General features: G+C 39.9%; 2 protein-coding genes across 3 annotated transcripts; one reads left to right on the top strand and one right to left on the bottom strand.

The window, feature by feature from the left end:
* Positions 1-4,168: 4,168 nt before the first annotated feature.
* klhl31 (kelch-like family member 31) lies at positions 4,169-9,184 on the bottom strand. 2 transcript variants are annotated; one of them, XM_086045924.1, is made up of 3 exons: positions 9,007-9,184; positions 5,556-6,758; positions 4,169-5,472 (listed from the first exon to the last, which is right to left on the bottom strand). In XM_086045924.1, exons 1-3 carry the CDS (start codon positions 9,090-9,092, stop codon positions 4,737-4,739), a joined length of 2,025 nt encoding a protein of 674 aa, XP_085902050.1. In that variant the 5' UTR covers positions 9,093-9,184; the 3' UTR covers positions 4,169-4,736. The 2 variants fall into 2 exon arrangements, with proteins under 2 accessions (XP_085902050.1, XP_085902051.1); XM_086045925.1 differs by lacking the exon at positions 9,007-9,184 and adding an exon at positions 7,455-7,490.
* Positions 9,004-15,603, top strand: eloal (elongin A, like). The gene is made up of 11 exons (XM_086045926.1): positions 9,004-9,181; positions 10,824-10,880; positions 10,961-11,073; positions 11,165-12,020; positions 12,089-12,188; positions 12,261-12,428; positions 12,510-12,607; positions 13,057-13,237; positions 13,496-13,610; positions 15,094-15,197; positions 15,387-15,603. The coding sequence occupies exons 1-11, from the start codon at positions 9,104-9,106 to the stop codon at positions 15,446-15,448; spliced, it is 1,932 nt and encodes a 643-aa protein (XP_085902052.1). The 5' UTR covers positions 9,004-9,103; the 3' UTR covers positions 15,449-15,603.
* The last annotated feature ends 4,892 nt before the right edge of the window (positions 15,604-20,495 follow it).

Genomic DNA, 20,495 nt, shown 5'->3' with positions numbered 1-20,495 from the left:
AAAATACACAAATACAAATGCAACACAAAAAATCAGCTTACAATAAACTTGGTACAAAAGTGAACTGCAAATCTCTGCAGCTTGTTTTTTTTTTTTTTTTTTTTTTTTAACTAGACTGACCATCTTAGTTTAAAGGAAGTTTGCATTTTTTTTAACGTGAAACTGGGGGAAACAAAAAGGATATTTGTCCGGCTGCAGCCACAAGAAAATCAAATGTTTCTGGGAATGAACAATTCAACTTCAAACAGCATCAGGTTTCCAATCAGAAAACCCCTTTCCTACTGTGATCAATTTCTTTGAAGTGATAGGTATGGCAGTTTGAGTGGTTAAAAAAAAGTTGCAGCTGCTAAATAAATAAAATGAGACCACCCCTGGTCACAGAGAGTATATTGTGACTCTGCATTATGACACTAAAAGTAAATGTAAATATGACGTCTGTGTAGCCAGGTTTGTCATAAGACTCAAACAAAAACAAGTTGTGGCTGAGTGTAGGTTGCCATATAAAAGCCATTTTCTTTCTCAAAATGCTACAAACAAAAGTAAATATCTGTGGTGTTAGTTAAAGAATGAAGTCAACTAAAACATTTTCCTGACAATTTGCAATATGTCAGTGCCATCAGAATGACAAGTGTGTCATTATATACAGATACAGTCAGATTGCTTAGTCATTGTGTCACTTCAACAGTGTACTTGAAAGCAGAGCTGGGCACTTGACCCTTTTTTGCCGACCTGGGTACCCTTCTGTCCTCGTCCCCCCGCCCTGATTTCTAAAAATTATCGTCCTCTGACCCCATCCGTCCTCGTCCTTTTAAAGCCTTTCCGTCTTTACATTCCATCGGCCTGCCCCCCAGCCGCCCCCCCAAAACCCCCAAAAGTGTCCATGCATGACATTTCAAGCTCATTTGCTGGCTAATATCATATGCACATCCACTTACCGGCTGGGAGTATCGTGAGTGGATAGAATTGTTTACAACTGTTTAACTAAGGGCGGCACGGTGGTCGACTGGTTAGCACGTCCGCCTCACAGTTCAGAGGTCGTGGGTTCGATCCCGGCTCCGGCCTCCCTGTGTGGAGTTTGCATGTTCTCCCCGTGCCTGCGTGGGTTTTCTCCGGGCACTCCGGTTTCCTCCCACATTCCAAAAACATGCATGGTAAGTTGATTGGATACTCTAAATTGCCCCTAGGTGTGATTGTGAGTGCGGATGTTTGTCTCTGTGTGCCCTGCGATTGGCTGGCAACCAGTTCAGGGTGTCCCCCGCCTACTGCCCAAAGACAACTGGGATAGGCTCCAGCACGCCCCGCGACCCTTGTGAGGAGAAGCGGTACAGATAATGGATGGATGGATGTTTAACTAAGACAGCTTTTTAGCTGCCGTCAACCACTGTTGTGTTGTGATGAAGATGATGATGATGACACGGACCATTGCAAGCCAGGGGACATCACGAGAATAGGCAGGGTTTTGTTGCACATTTTCACTTTTTATTGCGTTATTTCGCAATAAAAATAATTATTGCAAAATAAGGCAATGTTATATTAGGAGGGGAACGAGCGTCTTCCACTTCCGGGTCAAAGCTTGCAGTGTTTTTTTTTTTCCCCTGTCAGTGAAATGGCCATCCACTAGAAGGCAGACTATGCCTGTGAGAGCAATACTGCAGGGAGGGAACACACATGAAAAAGAGCACTCCAGTGTTGTGCAGGCTTAGCAGGCAGTCTAGCTTTTTAAAAGAACCCAACACAACACATCAGCCAGGACTTGATCTGGTTAGGGACGATTAGAGGGACGGACGAAAACCTACCTTCGTCCTTGCTTAGTCCGTCCTTTTTAAAAGAGTTGTTGTCCTCCGTCCACACAATGGACGGGACAGACAGTTCCGTCCCTGGGATGGAATGCCCAGCTCTGCTTGGAGGCATGCTCAAGTGCAAACTATCCCACTTAAATTTTGATGACAATTACTCTAAGTTGAAAGTTACACCGTGTATGTGGATGACTGATTGCACAAGGCTGGGTAAGATTCAAATTTCACTTTTACTGTTTGCACTGTAATTTGTTGACAAACCATCTGCCATGGTTGCAGGGTAGGTGAAATCCAGGGAGGCAATGCTTAATGAACAAAACCATTTAACAAATTTGCATAAACGAAGTCCTGAAAAATCGAAACGGCAAGTAAAAAAGAAACACTAGGAAACAAAACATGACAGCGACAACGATCCAACAAGGACTGAATGAAAATTAGGAACTTCAATACAGGCATACTGACGAGACAATGAGAAACACCTGGATGAGACACAAGGTAGGAGGGAGTTGATTGGCTAACAGTAGGGGGTGGAATGCACACAGGTGGCTACAATCATTGACGAAACAGACAGAAATACTGAGAAAACAAAACTAAGAAAAAAAAAAACAACACAGACCAAACATGGCACTCACTGTGATACAGAAAGGAAAAGACAGCAAAAAAAAAAGTAATAAAAAAAAGTACAAATACGAACATAGGACAATCTCCTTAGGTAAAATTGTACATGCAACACGTTTGTATTTACAGTGCAGTCTTCGTACTTCCTTTGGACCACAAATTCTCATACACATCACAACAATTAACATCTCTTGCTATGAGCTATTTCAGAAAACTTGTTTATGGTTGATTGATCTAATCGTCACGTATTTCCCTACGTTAGAAAAACGATTTACCTTGGGAAAAAAACGTAAATATATATAGAAATATGCTTGACATTTTATGACAACTTGTTCAACCATTTTGCCTGTATATTTACATTATTTGAAGAACTAATGCCAAAATGTTGTGGGGTGTGAGACAATTCGACAGACAACCATTGTCATGCATTTTGATCAGCATGATGGAAACAGCAAAGAATTCTATAGAATCATTTGAATGGATGTGCCAAAGCATTTGCAATTTGTTGAAAGAAATGCAAAACTGCTTTTTCAATGTGCACAAGTGACACAACGATGTGAACATTTATCAAGTACTTCCGAGAAATTCAATTCTGATATGTGAAAAACTGTAAGTACAACAATGTACAAGTCAAGGCTACTATGAAAAAGCCAAAGGAATCCTTCTTTTCAATTAGCTCAAATTCCTTTGGTTCAAGTTTCAAGCCCTGAAGCAGAGTTTTAATACTCCTTCAGAGAGATGCCTTGCAAAATTGTTCAGCCTAGAGAGCTGCAACGTTCTTTTCTGACAGCCTTGATGTGAGCTAAAGATGGGAATGCAAATAAGCATACCACATTATTTCAATATAACATGTAAATAAAGCTGGTCTGATTACATCACTGCTGATCCACAAAAGGGTATCAGGTAATGTACCCATACAATATTTATTGATGTAATATGTTATATACCCAAACCCTGAAAACACATTCCCAAACACATCATAATTTATAATATGACAAGACTGTGTAGTAGTGCATTGGCTTGACTTAGTACAAGTCAGCACTGGTTCCATTCCACATACAGTGACAATGTGAATATGAGTGTAAATGGTTGTATGGTCTCTATATGGCCTGAGATTGACTGACAACCATTCCAAGGTCTGCCTCTGGCTGGAAGTCAGCTGGGATTGTTTTCAGCTCCCACTAACCCTCCATGGGATAAACACTATAAAAAATGAACACTAACAATAAGAATACACAGATATTCATATACACAGTTTGCTTTGGCTTCGATGGCTTTCCTTATGCAGGAACTACAACAAATGATGATGTTGAAAATATTACATCAACCAATTATGATCCATTGGTGGAAAACATGTTGGATGGATAAAAGTATTTGTTAATATAATCATGGTTATAATTATTAAGTTATATAATATAAATAATGAATGCTGTATATGTTTTAATAAATGATGACAGCAGTCTCGTTAATATATCACTTCTTTAATTTAAAAACAACCCCGCCCCCCAAAAATCATGAGCATCCAGGGAAATATTTAAAACTCCCAAGACAGCGCAGGCAAAAATATTTGTCTCCAGTCCAGATACTGTTAATATATATATATATATATATATATATATATATATATATATATATATATATATATATATATATATATATATATATATATATATATATATATATATATATATATATATATATATATATATATATATATAATTGTATTTTTTCTAAACACATTTATGACAGCCACACTGGTTGGTGTTATTCCAACGTGAATTCCAACTACTTATGCTGTTCATGTATCTGAGAATCACAGTAGGTCCATAGTCTCCATAAACTACCTTTTGAAATAAATATTGGCGTTGTGAACGGATGTACACTAAGACTGTCATGGTATTTGGTAAATAAAGGCAACCAAATGTCTTTACATTGCAACTTTAATGACGTTTCAAAGACTTTTTTATATGCGACAGAATGAGGGCAAATTAAGTGCTAACATCTGTATTGGCCCCATAGAAAAATGTCTGCCTTATAAAAAGCGAATTGCTGTGACGGATATAGCTATGCCTAGTTTGCCTGTATTGTGAACGTAATTAATCCCTAATGATGCCAAATATAATCATCCATCTGCCAAACTGTAACTTTAAATGCCTCAGTTTGCACGTCATATGCTCCTTTATCACATTAGAGACTCTATTAAAAATGTTTCGAATGCTTTTCTATTGCTCACCACAGGGAGTTATTAGGTCCAAGACTTGCGTAACAGACAAACTGAGGCCAGGAAGCATGTAAACTACATCATCATAAGGATGTAATTTCTTAAATACTGACTGGCGCAGATGAAACTGAGCTGGCTCTAGACTCTCGCGCTGTTTTTCGAGTGGGGATGGTGACGACGCAGCACGAAATGCCGACTGTAGCTTCTGGCAACTCGTCGTCCTCGGTCCATTCATTGAGGTCAGCATTGTACACCTGGATGCACTTCTTGTACTTCTTCTCACCCTCATTCCAGCCCCCGAGGACATATATGTTGCTGTTCAAAACGGCAATACCGGCCGTGCTCACGCCTGTGTGAAGAGGAGCGCAGTAGCTCCACTGCCCGGTGTGAGGGTTGTAGGACTCTACAGGCAGGACATCCACCCTCTCCCCACGACCCCCAAGCTGACTGCCACCAATGACGTAGGCGCGATCTCCCACCGTGGCAGCGCAGTGCCAACCACGAGGCGAGCTCAGGCTGCTCTTATCTTGCCAGCAGTCGGTGGACGGGTCGTATGAGCACACGGCCCTGGAGTAGGCGTTGTTGATATAACCTCCCGAAACGAGGATCTTTCCGTTAATAACTGAGCTGGCGTGACAGCAGCGGGGCACCTCCATGGGCGCTTTCATCTGCCATTGGTTGGAAGACGGCACATAGCACTCCACCGATGCCTGAACACCGTCAGTGTTACGCCCACCCACAGCAAACAGAAGGCCATTGAAGGTGCTGAGACTGAAGTGGGTGCGCCTTTGGATCATGTTGTTCAGATGAATCCAGGTGTTGAAGCGGGGGTCATACCTTAAGAATGCGAAGGCGGTTAATACTTTCAAAGCTTACGCAAAGCACCGCGACAAATGGTGACGTAAGAGATCAGCTTTTACCTGCAGAAGTTGCTGACGGCATGCTTGGCCTGGTTCCTTGCATCATTCTGGTCTTCACCTCCTGCCACATACAGGAAGCCATCCAGCATTGCCACGCACTGATTAAAGCTCTTTGCTGGCATTTCTGTCAACCGATTCCACACATTGTCCATGTCCCTGTAGAGGACGTCCTTGCTGAGAGATTTCTCCGTCAAGGCTGGGCGTCCTCCGATCGTGAGTATCACCTTAAGGCCGCCGCGCACCTTTGTTCTACGTGACTGAAGGATATTCTGTTGGTATGGCAGCAGGTGGTAGTTCATGGCGTCCACGAGGAGACGGTGGCACTCATGGTCTTGCATCATTCTAGGCACACTCTGGATGTGGTTAACCAAGTCTTGGGCGGAGATGGTGCCGAAGCGGATGTGAGTTAGGAGATCGGCGGCGTACTTCAACCTCTTCTCGTCAAAGTCCAACCATTTCATGGCGATCTGGAAGGCCGTGACCTCAGAGGGAAGCTGCAGGGAATCATCCGAGAGGAAGTCGCTGATCTGCTCGTAGGTGAGCTTAAGGAACTGCTCCATCTCTGAGAACTCAATGAAGTTCTCCCGCATGTACTTCTGCGCAGCCGCCTTGGTTTCTTTGAGATTGTAGGCATCTGCGATGTTGGCCACGTACATGCAGTTCTCAACGCTGAGCTCCTGCATGAGGAAGTCACTGCACATCTTCACGAGTGTGCCGATCTGCAGGAGCATGGCGGCGGCAATGGTGCTGCCGATGCTGTAGAGCGACAACGTGAGCTTTCCGGAGTACGCATATGTGATGCTTGTGGCGAGGCCCACGGGCGAGAGGTCGTTCAAGTCAATCTTCTGCAGCGTTGAATCCTTTTTCAAGATGTTGCGTATGTACTCACTGCAAGAGGCCATGACAACCTTGTGGACGTCAAAGGACTTTGACTTGGTGGCGACTGTTAAATCGCAGAGGAAACTGTCGTGCCTCATGGTGCTCAGACCTTCCAGGAGGTTGGGGGCATACACAGAATCTGTAACCTCGGTTGAAATGCAGCTGAAGCCATTGCCGCCCTCCAACAGTGCGTTCAGCCCGTTGATCTTATTGACAGGGCTGTCCTCAACCATGATTGTCATCTCATTGATGTCTCCTTTATTCTTCTTGGCCGTCTTGTTCTTTTTGGGGGCCATGGCTGAGGCAGCAGAGCACAACCCAGACCTTTTGAAAACATAAATACAACTTGTCACGTTTGGACAAAAAAATAAATAAATAATGCTTTAATGCTTTAAATTTGATTGCCCAAAAGCAAAATATCACAGGTATGATCTCTCTTCCCCATTCATGGGACTGAACACGTTAAGATACAAAAATTGTTCCTTGGAAACGTATCTTTAGGCACAAGCAGAGACTGCTGCCTTTGAAGCATGTGTTGTGCCAGACGATGCAGGAGCTAGCGAGTGCGTCAACACAGCCCTCATTGCATCTGTCACATTTTATCAGCGGTTTGTCCAGGAATAGCGCACACTGGAACGGCTCACCACCGATGTTCCTTTTATAGACGTTGAGGCAACAGCAGCAGGCCTTTTGTGCTCTCAGACTATTTTGGTTAATTTTTTAATTCAAAATTCTATATTATTATTACTAATTGTAACTTGCATGGAATGACTTATTAGTCAACACAATTTACAAAACTTTAAAGCACAACGAGTGTTTCACACAATTCACCGACCATGCTCAGTATGTCACTATAACAAAGTATAAAACGGTTGAACAAATTCAAGTTTGTCATTCAATGACCAAAGCCCAAATAAACGGGAACACAATATATTTTTTCCCAATGAAGTTATAATATATATCAAACATGGCAGCATCAACTTTACAATTAGCGCTACTTTGCAAGTAAATCCCAAATACCTGATGAATGAAGTTGAGGCTGGGGAAAAAGGAACTTGTGCCTCCACTTACTGGAGCAGGAGAGAGAGACCAGCAGTCACCCACACTAAAAGAGAAATCCTCACTAACTCCTCCTCTAGGGCAGTGGGTGCCAATCACAGATTTTGAAATGCATGTGGCAGTGCGTAGACAGTCACAACCCACCCCCGAAACCGTGACCTATAGTTAGGCCTTACTTACAGATAACAGTTTCCACTTAGTTGCTGTCAACATTCTGGCTCTGACCTCAAGAGTATTGTCATTGTGTCATAATGGGCAGAGCTTCCTTCGAGAAGGGCGAAATAACCCAAATTGTCTGCTTATATTTGTAGTTATCCATTCTTAAGCATCAGTGTATGTGTGTGTGTCTATGAATGGCATATAGAGAAGGAAGAAGGACAAAGGGTTGATTCAATCAGTCTAAAAGAACATTTTATTTTTGGCACTGAGTGAAAGGTCACACACTAAATGGACAAAAGTATTGAGACACTCCTCTTAATAGTCAATATACTCAATCGTTGGACTTCGACGCCTTCACCCCCCTGAATATCAATACATTATGTCTTTTTGTGTTGTGATGTATTACTCTACTCAGAGTGAAGATATTTTTCGGCCACGACTCATGAATTTGTCTTCTGCCGAAAATCAAATAATACCCTGGAAACTAATAATTTTCATGTATCAGTGCAAAGCATCATGGGATATATTGCTTGTCCAATGACCATACTATAGGATGATCACTACTTTTAAGGTGCATTGTAGGATACATTGATTGCACTATGAAGGGGGTCACCAATACTGATTATACATTTGAACACAGCCCCAGTGTCATCAGCAGGTGACAACAGAGATACAGCGTGTGACTAGAAGGGTCACAGAAAGACACAGAAATCCTTATGTGTTGGTTCATTCATGGATCAAACATCTGCTAAGGATTTTTCCATTCGGCTCCTTGTTAGAGAGCACAGTTGTTCAAAAACTGACATTGGTTGGAGTGGTGCATTCACTAGTTTTAGTTTAGAAAAGGTTAACCTTCTCGGTTCATCGTGAGATTTTGCACACAAGACTAATAGACGTTTTTTAATAAGCTTTGAAATCAAAAGGCACCACCAGGGTATACTTCCTGGTGGCAAGTGAATGACTACTGGTGACCCCCAAACAGAAAACAAAAATGTATATTCCTTATTAAATTTAGTTTTTCCCCCCCAATTTCCTTAAAAATATACATGAATCCAGCAGAACCACTTGCTGAGGACTTGGAGGATAAATCAAGTGGGTGTCGTTTATAGTTGTACAGAGATAATGTATCAAAGCTTTTGCCACACCTCAAGCCTACGCGTGACGTCATGGAGAAAGGGCACTTTATAGTGTGACCCTAACCTTTTGTGAGGAGTATATATCGTGTGTTTTATTAAATACTGGGGACAATCCTCTCAAAGTTCCTAAATGCTACATGCATCAACTGTTACAATGACATCATAATAACGACTTCTCCATACGTGACGTCACACACATATTACTTTATGTACTTTACCACAGGACGCTGGTTTGGCCGTCACCGCTTCCGTTGCTGATAATTAGTGTCGCCCGTGCGTCAGGTGCGTGTGGACGCTCACACATGCCGTGCAGTCATGGCAGGAAGCTCGGACGTGGTGAAGAGAGTCTTACGCTTCAAACTTCAGCTATCAGACACGGCACAATCTGCCACGGTAGCGAACATTTTTATTCTTCCTTTATTCCTACACGTAGTCTACATCAAACGCACCATTCATTTATTCAGCGCTATATCGCCACTTGATCGTGATGAGTTCATTGATGCTCCGTCATCAGGATACGCAGGCATTGCTTCGTGTAACATTTGAAAAATCTTGTTTGTGTTGTACCAGGCATTACGTTTAACTCGACGAAACACTTGAGTTCGTTTATTATTTATTGAGGAGAAACATTTAATAGGGTAGCATGAATCCACTTCCGACATCGTATGCACCAGTTTTAATACACTGTATACATATAGTCCTAGTATAGTAGTCAGTAAGAAATTGTATTAAAAAAAACTTACCCTGTTTTGAAAACAAATAGTGTGTGCACTTGTTACAAGACTGGTTTCAAATAAGAGGATTGCTCATTGAAAACTCATAATTTGAAAAATGGCCACAATTTTCAAAAATAAAAATCTAAATAGGCATCACTTGGAGAAAATTTTAAAAATGTGCCATTTACCAATTATTTGGCAAAAAACAAACAAACAAACAATAATGCTTGTGTGTACGCTCCTTTTCAAATCAATGTTGATGAAACACATTTGGCTAGTGATATTGTGTGCACAATTTTGTTCTTTTTACATTTTATGTACCCAAAAGACATATTGTAGAAAGGGCAAGGCTGTATCACTTTTTTTTTAAATAGGGGTTCATTGGAAATTGTCCTCCAAGTAACTATTAGGCAAAACTCCTTATACTTCATTTATAAGTGAGTATATTAACTTGGAATAATAGAAAATCTAGGTTTTGATTAAATTTTGTGAAAAAACACTCACTCATCAAAAAGGTCATAAAATTAAGTGATTTTCATGAATACTCAGTCATTTGTAAATGCGTTTGATCACACACAGTGATAACATTGTGTCTCAATTACCCATCTGAATGGAAATTAATTTGAATGCAAGGATTTTTTTTTTTTTTAACTGTGTTCATTGTACTTAAATACATTTAGATTTAGCGATTGATGATACCGGATACAAATACTTTAGTACAGTGTTAAAGAACAATTTTCGTAGTACAGTAAGGATCTACTATAAAAAATTGTCAGGAGTTGAGTCACTGCCATGCATGTGGCTGCCTCACTAGTGGTGTTGTTGTCAGGCAACGTAAATGGGAGTGGTTTGCTGCTAAAAATTGCAACGCCGCCAGTTGTTCAATTTACGACTGTTGTCCATTTTTATCAGCGACAACCTGGACATCTTGAGGCCTCTTTAACAGGGAAGCACACGAAGGAAGACTTGACAGTATTAAACTACTTAGATTTACTTAAATAAGATTAGAAATGCTTAGCTTAAAGCACACATTTTGTGTAAATGGATAGAATCTATGGCAAAGGGCAGAGGGCTTGTCCATTTATAGCTGGGAGTAAAACGAGTAAGAGGGTGTGAAAGGTTCCCATACATAGCTTCAGCTTCGAATGCACAATCAGCAACTGCGGCAATCCAAACCCAGAATGCCATATTTGGTGTGGCAGGTTTTGTTCCTGTTTGTGTCGGAATAATGTGTGAAGATGTGTGTACGGTAACACGAAATGTTACTCGTTTAGTGTTTGTTGAAACAACAGTTTACTTCACTACAAATTTCATTTCAGGTTCTCAAAATCTTGCAGAAGCTCAACAATATAGACATCACCGTAGATGTTCTTGCTGTAAGTGGCGAATGAGACCATATTTGGATGTCAATTCATTTTCATCATCCATTCACTTATGAATACTCTTTATGAATTAGGAAACTGGAATTGGGAGAACTGTGAATTCCTTTCGCAAACACAAAGAAGCTGGAGAATTAGCCAAGTCACTGGTCAAAGGTTGGAAGAAATTAATCCCCACGAACTCAACGAGGTGAACATCTTTTTTTGTTTTATTTGTTTTCCAACTGAACAAAATACAATTCAAATGGTTTAAGTTTGACATTTTCATCTCCTAAATGCAGTCATACAGAAGACAGAAACATATCGGACAGTTTGTTCATCAAAGAACAAATCCTCAGTGACCAAAATAGCCCAAAAAATGAAGCCCATACAGTGGAGGATTTCAACAATAATTGCTTTACATCAACTTGCAAGAAGAGTTTGGAAGATTTGAATGAAAAATGTCACACTAAGGAAATCCATGAAGATCCCAAAAGAAAAAAGTACAAGTGTGAAACAAGTAACAAAGATGATCCAAAGAGATTGGGAAATGGAATCTTGAGTTTAAAAAATGCTATTATCGAGGACAAATGTGATCATTCTGTTTCCAAGCACAGAAAAAATGGACATTGTAAATCCAGGTCTGACTCTCAGGTGCAACCTAAAGACAAAAGTGGCTTAGACTGTGGGGGCTCTTCTTTGGAAAGAAAGAAAGAGAAGTCCAAAAAGAAGTCAAAGCCATCGAAGGAACCCCCACCGGACTGTAAGGAAACCTTCTCATCCCGTGACAAACACTCCGAAAAGTCCCCTAACTTGAATAATGCTCGGCAGGACAGATCGTTGGGATCATCAAGTAGCTCGGACAACCGAAATAAGAAAAGGAACAAACGAGAGAAAGAGAGGAAAGATGAGTCTGAACACAATGAGCCGTCAAAACTTCCAAACAAAAAGGTCAAAATACAAGAAGAAAATAGCGAGAGTGAAATGGAGGACCCATCCATGTCTTTTGAATCTTACTTAAACTACGACCTAAAGGCCTTGAAGAAGAATGATCGCTCCAGAGGAAAGAAAACATCCAAAAGGATCAATACTGTCCTAAGGGAGCAGCCTCTTGTAAAAAGCACAGAGTCCCCGAGAAGGCCTGTTTCTCCAAAAAAGGTGTAAGAGTGAAAGTGGACATTTTGCTTCCGAACGACTGGTTAAACTTTGACTAACTTGGATTTCAGATGTTTGTGGAATCTCCACAGGACCTGCTACACATTCCTTTACCTGCCCTTCTACCTGAATGTGACCAAGCATCCAGTTTTGAATACCTTGAGAAGAAAGGTATAGTATGTCCAAAAAACTGATGCTTTCTCACTAACTAATATAAACCTTAATTTTTTTTTTTTTTTTAAGTTGATAAGGAGCCTGATTTTGGGGACCTATCTGAGGACTCAACATTCTTCACAGGCCAACGGCTAAATAAAAAAATGCAGGTCTACTCGGGAGCCAAGACGGTCTTCCTCCCTGCTATGCTGAGCTTGTACCAGCAGTGTATCCGCACGCTGCAAAACAATATTAACTGTGAATGAGGCTTAGCATTTTTTGTTTTTTTTTGTTTTTATGTTTTGAGTTTCTGTTGCTTTATCATTCTCTTTTTGTCAGTGCTTTATGAAACTGGCGGAGTTCCATTTGAAATCCTTGAACCGGTATTGGAGAGGTGTACGCCGGAGCAGTTGCTGCGTATTGAGGAATGCAATCCGGTAGGAATAAATTTAGAACAGATCTTTTCACCAGACAAACCCGCCAAAGCATCTCCTAGGTTCTATCATGAGTTTAAAGTGACGCTTAAAAGATATCAAGGTTCATCAAACTGACCCAGGTGTGTAGTCCACATAAATCTCATGACTGCGCAGTTTTTTATTGCCCTGTCACACAAGAGGAAGCAAAAGCCACAAAGTTTTTGTCATTTTGGTTGAACAATAGCTTAACATCCTGACCTACTAATCAGTGAGTTGCATTTAATGAGACTAGCTTGAGGCAGTCGATAAACAGGACTACGTAGTGATTGATAGATGTACAGGTATGATCACATACAGTATATTTCTACTTTGAAGTCTGGCTGTGGACTTAGCGTTGTATAGTAGAGTATATTGTTTCGCTTTGTGATTCCCGTATATGTCTCAATTTATTGTTTTGTTTGTGTCTACAGGTGTACATCGGAGTGACAGACCACCTGTGGAAGAAACACTGCCAGAGGGACTTCAAGGATGCCAAACTTCAGCAGTACGAGTCGTGGAAGGAAATGTACATCAGACTGTCTGAGGAGAGGGAAAGAAAATTCCAGACGCTGGCCAAAAAAATAATTTTGGATCATTCCAAGAAACCCAAAGGTGTGCACAAAATAAACAGCCAGGTGTCATAAAAATGTTGTGCATAAATAGATCCTTATTAAAAAATATACAAGTCAGATGTAATTTTGGGTTTTCTCAACAGTACTCTTAGAATTACCTTAAGAAAAATATTTCATGTCATTCAACCTCAACTGTCCAGCTTCTCATCTGACTCTTCTTACCTCTTGTGTCTGTATACAAATTTTTATTGTGATTAAATTTAAGGCAAATGTTGTTCATTTTTCTTTCTCTGTTTAGGCCGGCAAGTGAAGATGGCATTTATTCACACTGTTGCTAAGCCACCGAGAGACGTGCGTATCCAACAAGAAATCCATGGCACTGCGGTTCAGCAGCCTCAGCAACCCAAGATCGGGTATGTGTAGACTCTCCCAATATATTTGTGACAAATGTGCCGGCTTAAGACCCTAATTTAAGGGTCATAACTTAAAAATTTGAGAACTTAGAGACAAATGGGTGTGACAAACATGAACGACAAAAGGCACACTTTGCGGCTGCTACCTGTGGTATAAAAAAATCTCCAACCTCCGAAAGAAGTCTATCCATGCTTTGATCTCCAGTAGACTTGATTATTGTAACGGTCTTCTGACTTGACTCCCACTAAAGAGAATCAAACAGCTGCAGCTCATTCAGAATGCTGTAGCTCGGGTTCTGACCAAAACAAAGAAATGAGAACATATTACTCCAGTGTGGCTCCCACTCAGCTGTAGAATTGATTTAAAATTCTCCTACTGGTCTATAAATCGCTGAAAGCCTTGGGTCCTGAATACATTAAAGAAATGCTGATTGAATATAAAAACCCATTATGTCTCTGAGGTCTGCGGACCTGGGTCATTTACTGGAGTCCAAAGTCCAAAGCAAACATGGTGAAGCAGCATTATGGTGTTATGCTGCATGCAAGTGGAATAAGATGCCAACAGAAGTGAAGTCTGCCCCAAGTGTAAATGCTTTTAAGTCAAATGTGCGTTTCCCCCTCATACCTTTGAATAAGATTTTTTAAGTATCTAAAATCAATTTCACTGTCAGTATTTTTAGGTAGCTCTTTGCTTTTAAATGCTTTTAAATCTTTTGTTTGTAAATGTGTTTAAATATCATCAGTGTACATTCTTTTAGTAATTCTTAGAATGCTTTTTTTTTCTCTTTGCTTTGACTTTGAGTGCCTTGAGTTGTTTGTTTAGAAATGCTTTTAGGTCTTGTGCCTTTAGTTGTGTGAAGCACATTGAATTGCCTTGTGTAATTCTGTAATTAGAGCCTTTTTAAAACTGCCACCCTTCCAGCTACAAGACTTGTGCAACCACATTTCATTATTTTTTTTTTTCAACTTCCTCTTGGAAATATTTTTTTTTCTAAACATTTAATTCTTTTGTGCAGGTTATAGGTCACGTTAATGGTAGAAAAAGTTTGGAAATTATCTGTTTTGATGTAATTTTTTTTAACCACAAAAACCTGGCATTTGAACAGGGTGTGTAGACTTTACATGCAATGAAAAGGTAGAGTAGGTTGCATTTGCCAGTTGCCACAGAGCAGCTTCGACCCCCTTTATCTAAGCATACCAAGTATGCTTGCTAGACTGGTTTTATTGTGCTTAGCGGCAACCCTTGTCATATTTATTGCCTAATAACATGATTGGTTGAGTCATTATTAATTCACTCTGACCAAAACATGAAAAAACAAATGTGCTTGCAAAAATGTTTTCTTTTCTGAAAATGCAGTGATAAGACTTAGACAGATCTGCAATGAGGCTTACCATACTTTGCAATGTGAGCTGTCGGGGTCATGCTTTCGTGAAATTGACACTTCTTGAATGTACTGCAAACTTGTACTTGTTCTATATCCAGCGTCAAGTCCCAGGAGAGCAGATCAAGGCTGAGCAATGAACCCGCAAAAAACAGCAGCAACACCTCTGGGCCAAGCAGCACCCAAGACCCTCGCAAGAAAACAAGTGAGTTCACATGAGTGCTTTTGATGCAGGTTTGTTGCAGCTTCTTAAAAGGTCTGCAGTGATTTTATTCTATAGTCAGGCAATACAAATAAAGTTTTTTTTTTTTTTAATGCTTCTGTAGGCTATACAGTTGACCGTGCACATTTTATTATAGCTTGCATAATCTTTTGGTCATGTTTGTCAACACAGGAGTGGCGCCAATGATGGCAAAGTCCTTAAAGGCGTTCAAGAAGCAGCTGGGACGGCGATAAATGCACTTGAATGATCTTGCACTTTGTGTTGTCAGGGTTATTTAAACTGTTCCTCTTGGATTACTGTATGACAACTAATACAAGTGATTACTATATTTCTCTGGAAATGTTAATTTTCTCCACGTTTGAATAATAAAGAGATATAAAATGCAAAACTGATCCATTTTTGGGAGTTAAAAACTTCCGAATGACCAAATGGGTTGTGGTTCCCTCTAGAGGAGTTGCTGGGAAATTGCTACTTGTATAGATAAGGGCATAGCAATTGATGAGAACTCTCCTGTATACAGTATAAAGCCAAATCAGAATCTTTTTCTGGTTCACACTTTACAAGCATCATTGTCTGTATGCATTTGGGTTATGTTGAGAAAAATGGGTGAGATGTTGGCAGAGTGATTTAAAGGCGTCACAACCTTCAGCACCACCTGTGATCGCCCACAGAGGTGATCATGTCTGCAGGCTCCATTTATAATTACGCGGGGGAGCTGCTTTTATGTACTCCTGAGTTGTCAAGTTCCACAATTTATAATAGTTTTTTGGGGGGCTGTGCATTAGGTTTTTACAACTATTCACTTGATTTAACAATGAATCATTGGACTAATTCCCAGTGGGCGGGATTGCGACTAAAGTGAAGGCACTCTATTAAAAGTTTATGAATTAAAAAAAGAAAAAGGGCATGTTAGTGTGGCAGACTTCCTAAAATACAAAGCAGACGACTGCCTGTGGTCCCCACAACCGTACATGCACTGGGTGGTGAACTGGTTTTATATATGTATATGTATGGGTGTGTGTGCGTGTGCGCGGGTGTGTGTGTGTGTGTATATGTGTGTATATATGTAGATATATATGTATATACATATAAGTATATATGTATATGTATATTTTTCTATGTATGTATGCATATGTGCGTGTGTGTGTGTGTATATATATATATATATATATATATATATAAGTATATATATATATATATATATAGATATATTTGTATATATACATATATATATTCTGAGTAGTTGCGATTTTTTTTTTTTAGGTTATTCACCACATAAGAATCACTGTTAATTAAGATGTTCAGTGCAGTAATTGAAGCACTGCTTCACATCCTGAGGCGCTGTCTACATTTATTTAATGCAATTATGCTGACGTGGCACCTATTATTTAGATCGCTACTCAGAACAAAATTAATCTTGGGTTGATGAGGCAGGGCAAATGATTTTAGTCATGATGTCACAACGAGCTACTTAATCTTCCTGAATGAGATAAGATCCCAGGCAATAGCGACAATGGTGTATAATAATGATGATAATATTGTCCTACTGGACCCATTTCCAGTGATGCAATCACCAGCAGTTCCCATAAATGTATAATAACCCCCTCATTGAAACCAAGCTTCTGTTTAATAAGGCGAGTGTATCAATATGTTTAAAGATGAATGTTTACCGTGGATGTAGTGGACTATTACGTGCCACTGCCCAACAGCAAGAGCAGAACAACAGATTGAGATGGCCATGGAAGGACCTTGATTTTGTATCTGGTGAACCATGTCTACAATTTTCTCTGAGAGTATGCTTTCACAATAAAAATTGAATTACTTTTTTCATTTCTTGTTTTTTTTTTTCTTCCTTTTTTTTTTTTAAACACATCTTATCCAGGGATGCCAGTAATTATAGAAGGCTCTATCTGCCTGCTTGGTCTCTTTCTGGAATATTTTTTTCTCTGTCACAGCACACCTCTGCTATGTGCTTTTATTGTGAAACGCAAAATTGTACCGCTTTCGGTGGCAGACTAATTAACACTAACTTAATCGCCACACGGCAAAAGATTCAATAATGAACGTGATATTATATAAATACACAAAAGACGCTTTCTATAGATGGTGATTCAAAAAGATTTCAAACCTAACATATTGGTTTGGTTTGACCATTTATACCTTCCTATTACAACTTAAAATATTATTTGAATAAATATTTGAATAAACCGTGTTTGATTTAAATGTAGATTTAATGATAATATACAGGGATTTATAAAAAAGTTTCACAAGTGATAAATGTGAATAGTTTAAAATAATTTCATTTTTAACATTTTATTTCAATGTTAAGTTCTACTTACTATGAACATGCACTTACACTCATTAAACCCGGGAGCGCATAACCACGTTTCTACCACTAGAGCCGGGAGCGCTATTGCGTCTTTCTACCTTTCAACCCGGGAGAGCAGATATAGGTGACTGTCCCTTTTTAATCCAATTCTCCGTCTCTTAGCCAAATTAATGCATCAGAATATACACGTGTCGGTGTCGCGAGACCGCGGAGTATGCCTTGAAATTTATTCGAGCCGTAGGTAGGCTAATGGCGGACGCCGTCGATCGCCGGGAGCTTAAAGTAAGTAACGTCAGTGATGTATAGACGACGTGCACGACCAGTGGAACAAGTCGAACGTGATATGATATGGTTTGTAGACAATTACTATATTGACGTCTATGTAACAGAATAGAGGATGGTAATTACCACTCACTCGATTTTTTTAAAAATTAAAATGGTGCTTCTCTTGCACTGACACGTTATTTTTACATCTTCGATTGAAACAGTAAATAATAATAAATTCTGCCTGTGTGAAAGCCACATGTCTAAGCTCTTTAATTCTTTTGGAATTATGTTTCTGTCTGCTACAGGGGCTGAGGTATTAATCATTTTGCAAGTGTTGAATTTCAGGGAGAACTTCAGATTTTCAATGGTACTTCCAAAGGCGACCTTAGGTTTTGGGGAGCTGTTGAGAAAGGCGCTTTAGGCGTTAATGGGTTAAAGCTGAAATTTGAAAGTTGAATAGTTTAAAATACCTCTAAACGTTTTAAGATCAACTAAGTAATAATAATTATAAATATTAAACTTATAACTAGTAGTTAATAAAGATCTGAAATATCAAATAAAAGCTTAAACTTAAAAACCCATCCATTTTCTGTGTAGAATAACGTGGAGGTCTTCACACAACTAGCCAGCAGAGGGTGCAGAAAGTGCACAAACGGAAAACCTGGGACCTCATTTGGAGAGTGAAGAGTGCATTCTTAGAACATTCTAGCTTTGGGGATGTGCGCCTGAGGTGGTCTGCCCGTGCGTTTTTTTTCTTTTTTTTTTTTTCTCAATCTAAGTATGAGTAGCTGTTGGGAGGTCCAGGTAATTATAATTTGTAGTGTGTTGTACAGAGATGGGCATTCTGTCCCAGGGACAGAACGGTCCGTCCACCTGTCCCGGACGGATGTCCATTTTGGGGAGGACGGAGGATCTCTCTCTTTCTCTCTCTCTCTCTCTCTCTCTCTCTCTCTCTCTCTCTCTCTCTCTCTCTCTCTCTCTATATATATATATATATATATATATATATATATATATATATATTTTTTTTTTAAAGACTGACTAAGCAAGAAAGGAAGCGGGTTTTCGTCGGTCCCTGTAATCGTCCATAACCGGGTCAAGTACCGACTCGATGTGTTGTGTTGGTTTCTTTTAAAAAGAAAGACTATTGTTCATCATCTTCCAAACCGCTTATCCTATATAGGGTCGCGGGAAGTTGCTGGAGCCTATCCCAGCCGTCAATGGGCGAAGGCAGACTACACCCCGAACTGGTCGCCAGCCAGTCACAGAAGACTATTGTTCTCTTCTGCAAACCATACTCAGAGGCAGTCTACCCAGCCATAGTCTGCCCTCTAGTGGTTCAACATATGTAATGCCATGGATTAAGCCACAGGACGCCCATTTCACTGACGAGGAAAAGGTGCATAGCAATTCTGTTTTAACTGTCAACATTTTAGTACATACCTTATCCCTTTGTACGTGAACTATGTCCTTGTTTGGGACATCTCTAGAGCGTATAAATCCCCTCAAACTGTCAATAATGCTCAGGCCAGCCCTGCCCTACACGTAAAGCTCCAACCCGGGAGTGGAAGTCTTTCGTTCTACTCCTGAAATAACAATACACATTATTTTGCAATAATTATTTTATTGTGAAATAATTCAATCAAAATTGCAAACTTAGCGTTATAACGCAAAGTTTTATTATAATGCAATAGTATTGTGTTGCAATCTTAAATATTCTCCTGGTCTGCCCTCTGTAGTCTGGTGACCGACAGTGGTTGTGTTGGCGGCTAAATGCTATCATGGTTGACACTTTAACAGTTGTAAACAATTCAATCCACTATACTCCCTGATGGTGAGTGGATGTGAATAGGAAATTAGCCATTTGATGAGCTTTAAATAATGTTTATGAATTATAAAACCTGTGCTGAGAGCATTGCTCCCTCAGTGTCATGCGCAGATGCTTTTTTGTTTGTTTGGGCGGCAGGGGCCGGTCGCACTGACCGAATGTAAGGACCGAAGCGCTTTAAATGGAGGACGGATGGGGTGGGAGGACGACTATTTTTAGGGAATAAGGATGGGGAGGGGGACGATGACGGAAGAGTGCCCAGGTCGTGGACGGAGAACGGACTGACAGAATAGGGTAAAATGCCGATCTCTAGTATGTATACATACCTGCATACCAGTCTAAGCCTATTTTGCCCATCCTATAAATTTGGACACTTGATCTTGTGCGAAGACTGATAGTCTAAAATTTCCTCAACTACATAGTAGTAATTAGTTTAGTTTAACTGAAACGCTATCAGAAAATCTGAGCGTTGAATTGTGAAAAGTGATGTGTGCATGACTCAATATTAAGTTTCAACTAGTATCAATTACACTCTAAAAACAGTGGGCTAAAAATAACACAATTTTGGGTCAAAAATGGACAGATCCACTAATTGGGTCAATTTGACCCACTTTCTTGCATTGTTTTGTACAAAACAGCCCAATTTTTTAGGTTGTTTTGTACAAAACTACCTTTTTTGGGTTGTTTTCCGTAAAAACAACCCAGAAACTTGGTTTAGGGTTAGGGTTTATTGACCCAACTAGTGGATCCGTCCATTTTTGACCCAGAATTTGGTTATTTTTAACCCAACTGTTTTTAGTGTATCTTTTGAGGTACACAATTGTTCCAAAGGTAATTTATTGTTCATTTGATGCAT

Source organism: Filicampus tigris, chromosome 11 (assembly GCF_054856515.1).
Source record: "Filicampus tigris isolate MCC_2025a chromosome 11, RoL_Ftig_1.0, whole genome shotgun sequence".
Taxonomy (NCBI): Eukaryota; Metazoa; Chordata; class Actinopteri; order Syngnathiformes; family Syngnathidae; genus Filicampus; species Filicampus tigris.
The sequence above is the reverse complement of the archived record's forward strand: the minus strand, read 5'-3'. Positions and strand labels throughout refer to the sequence as shown.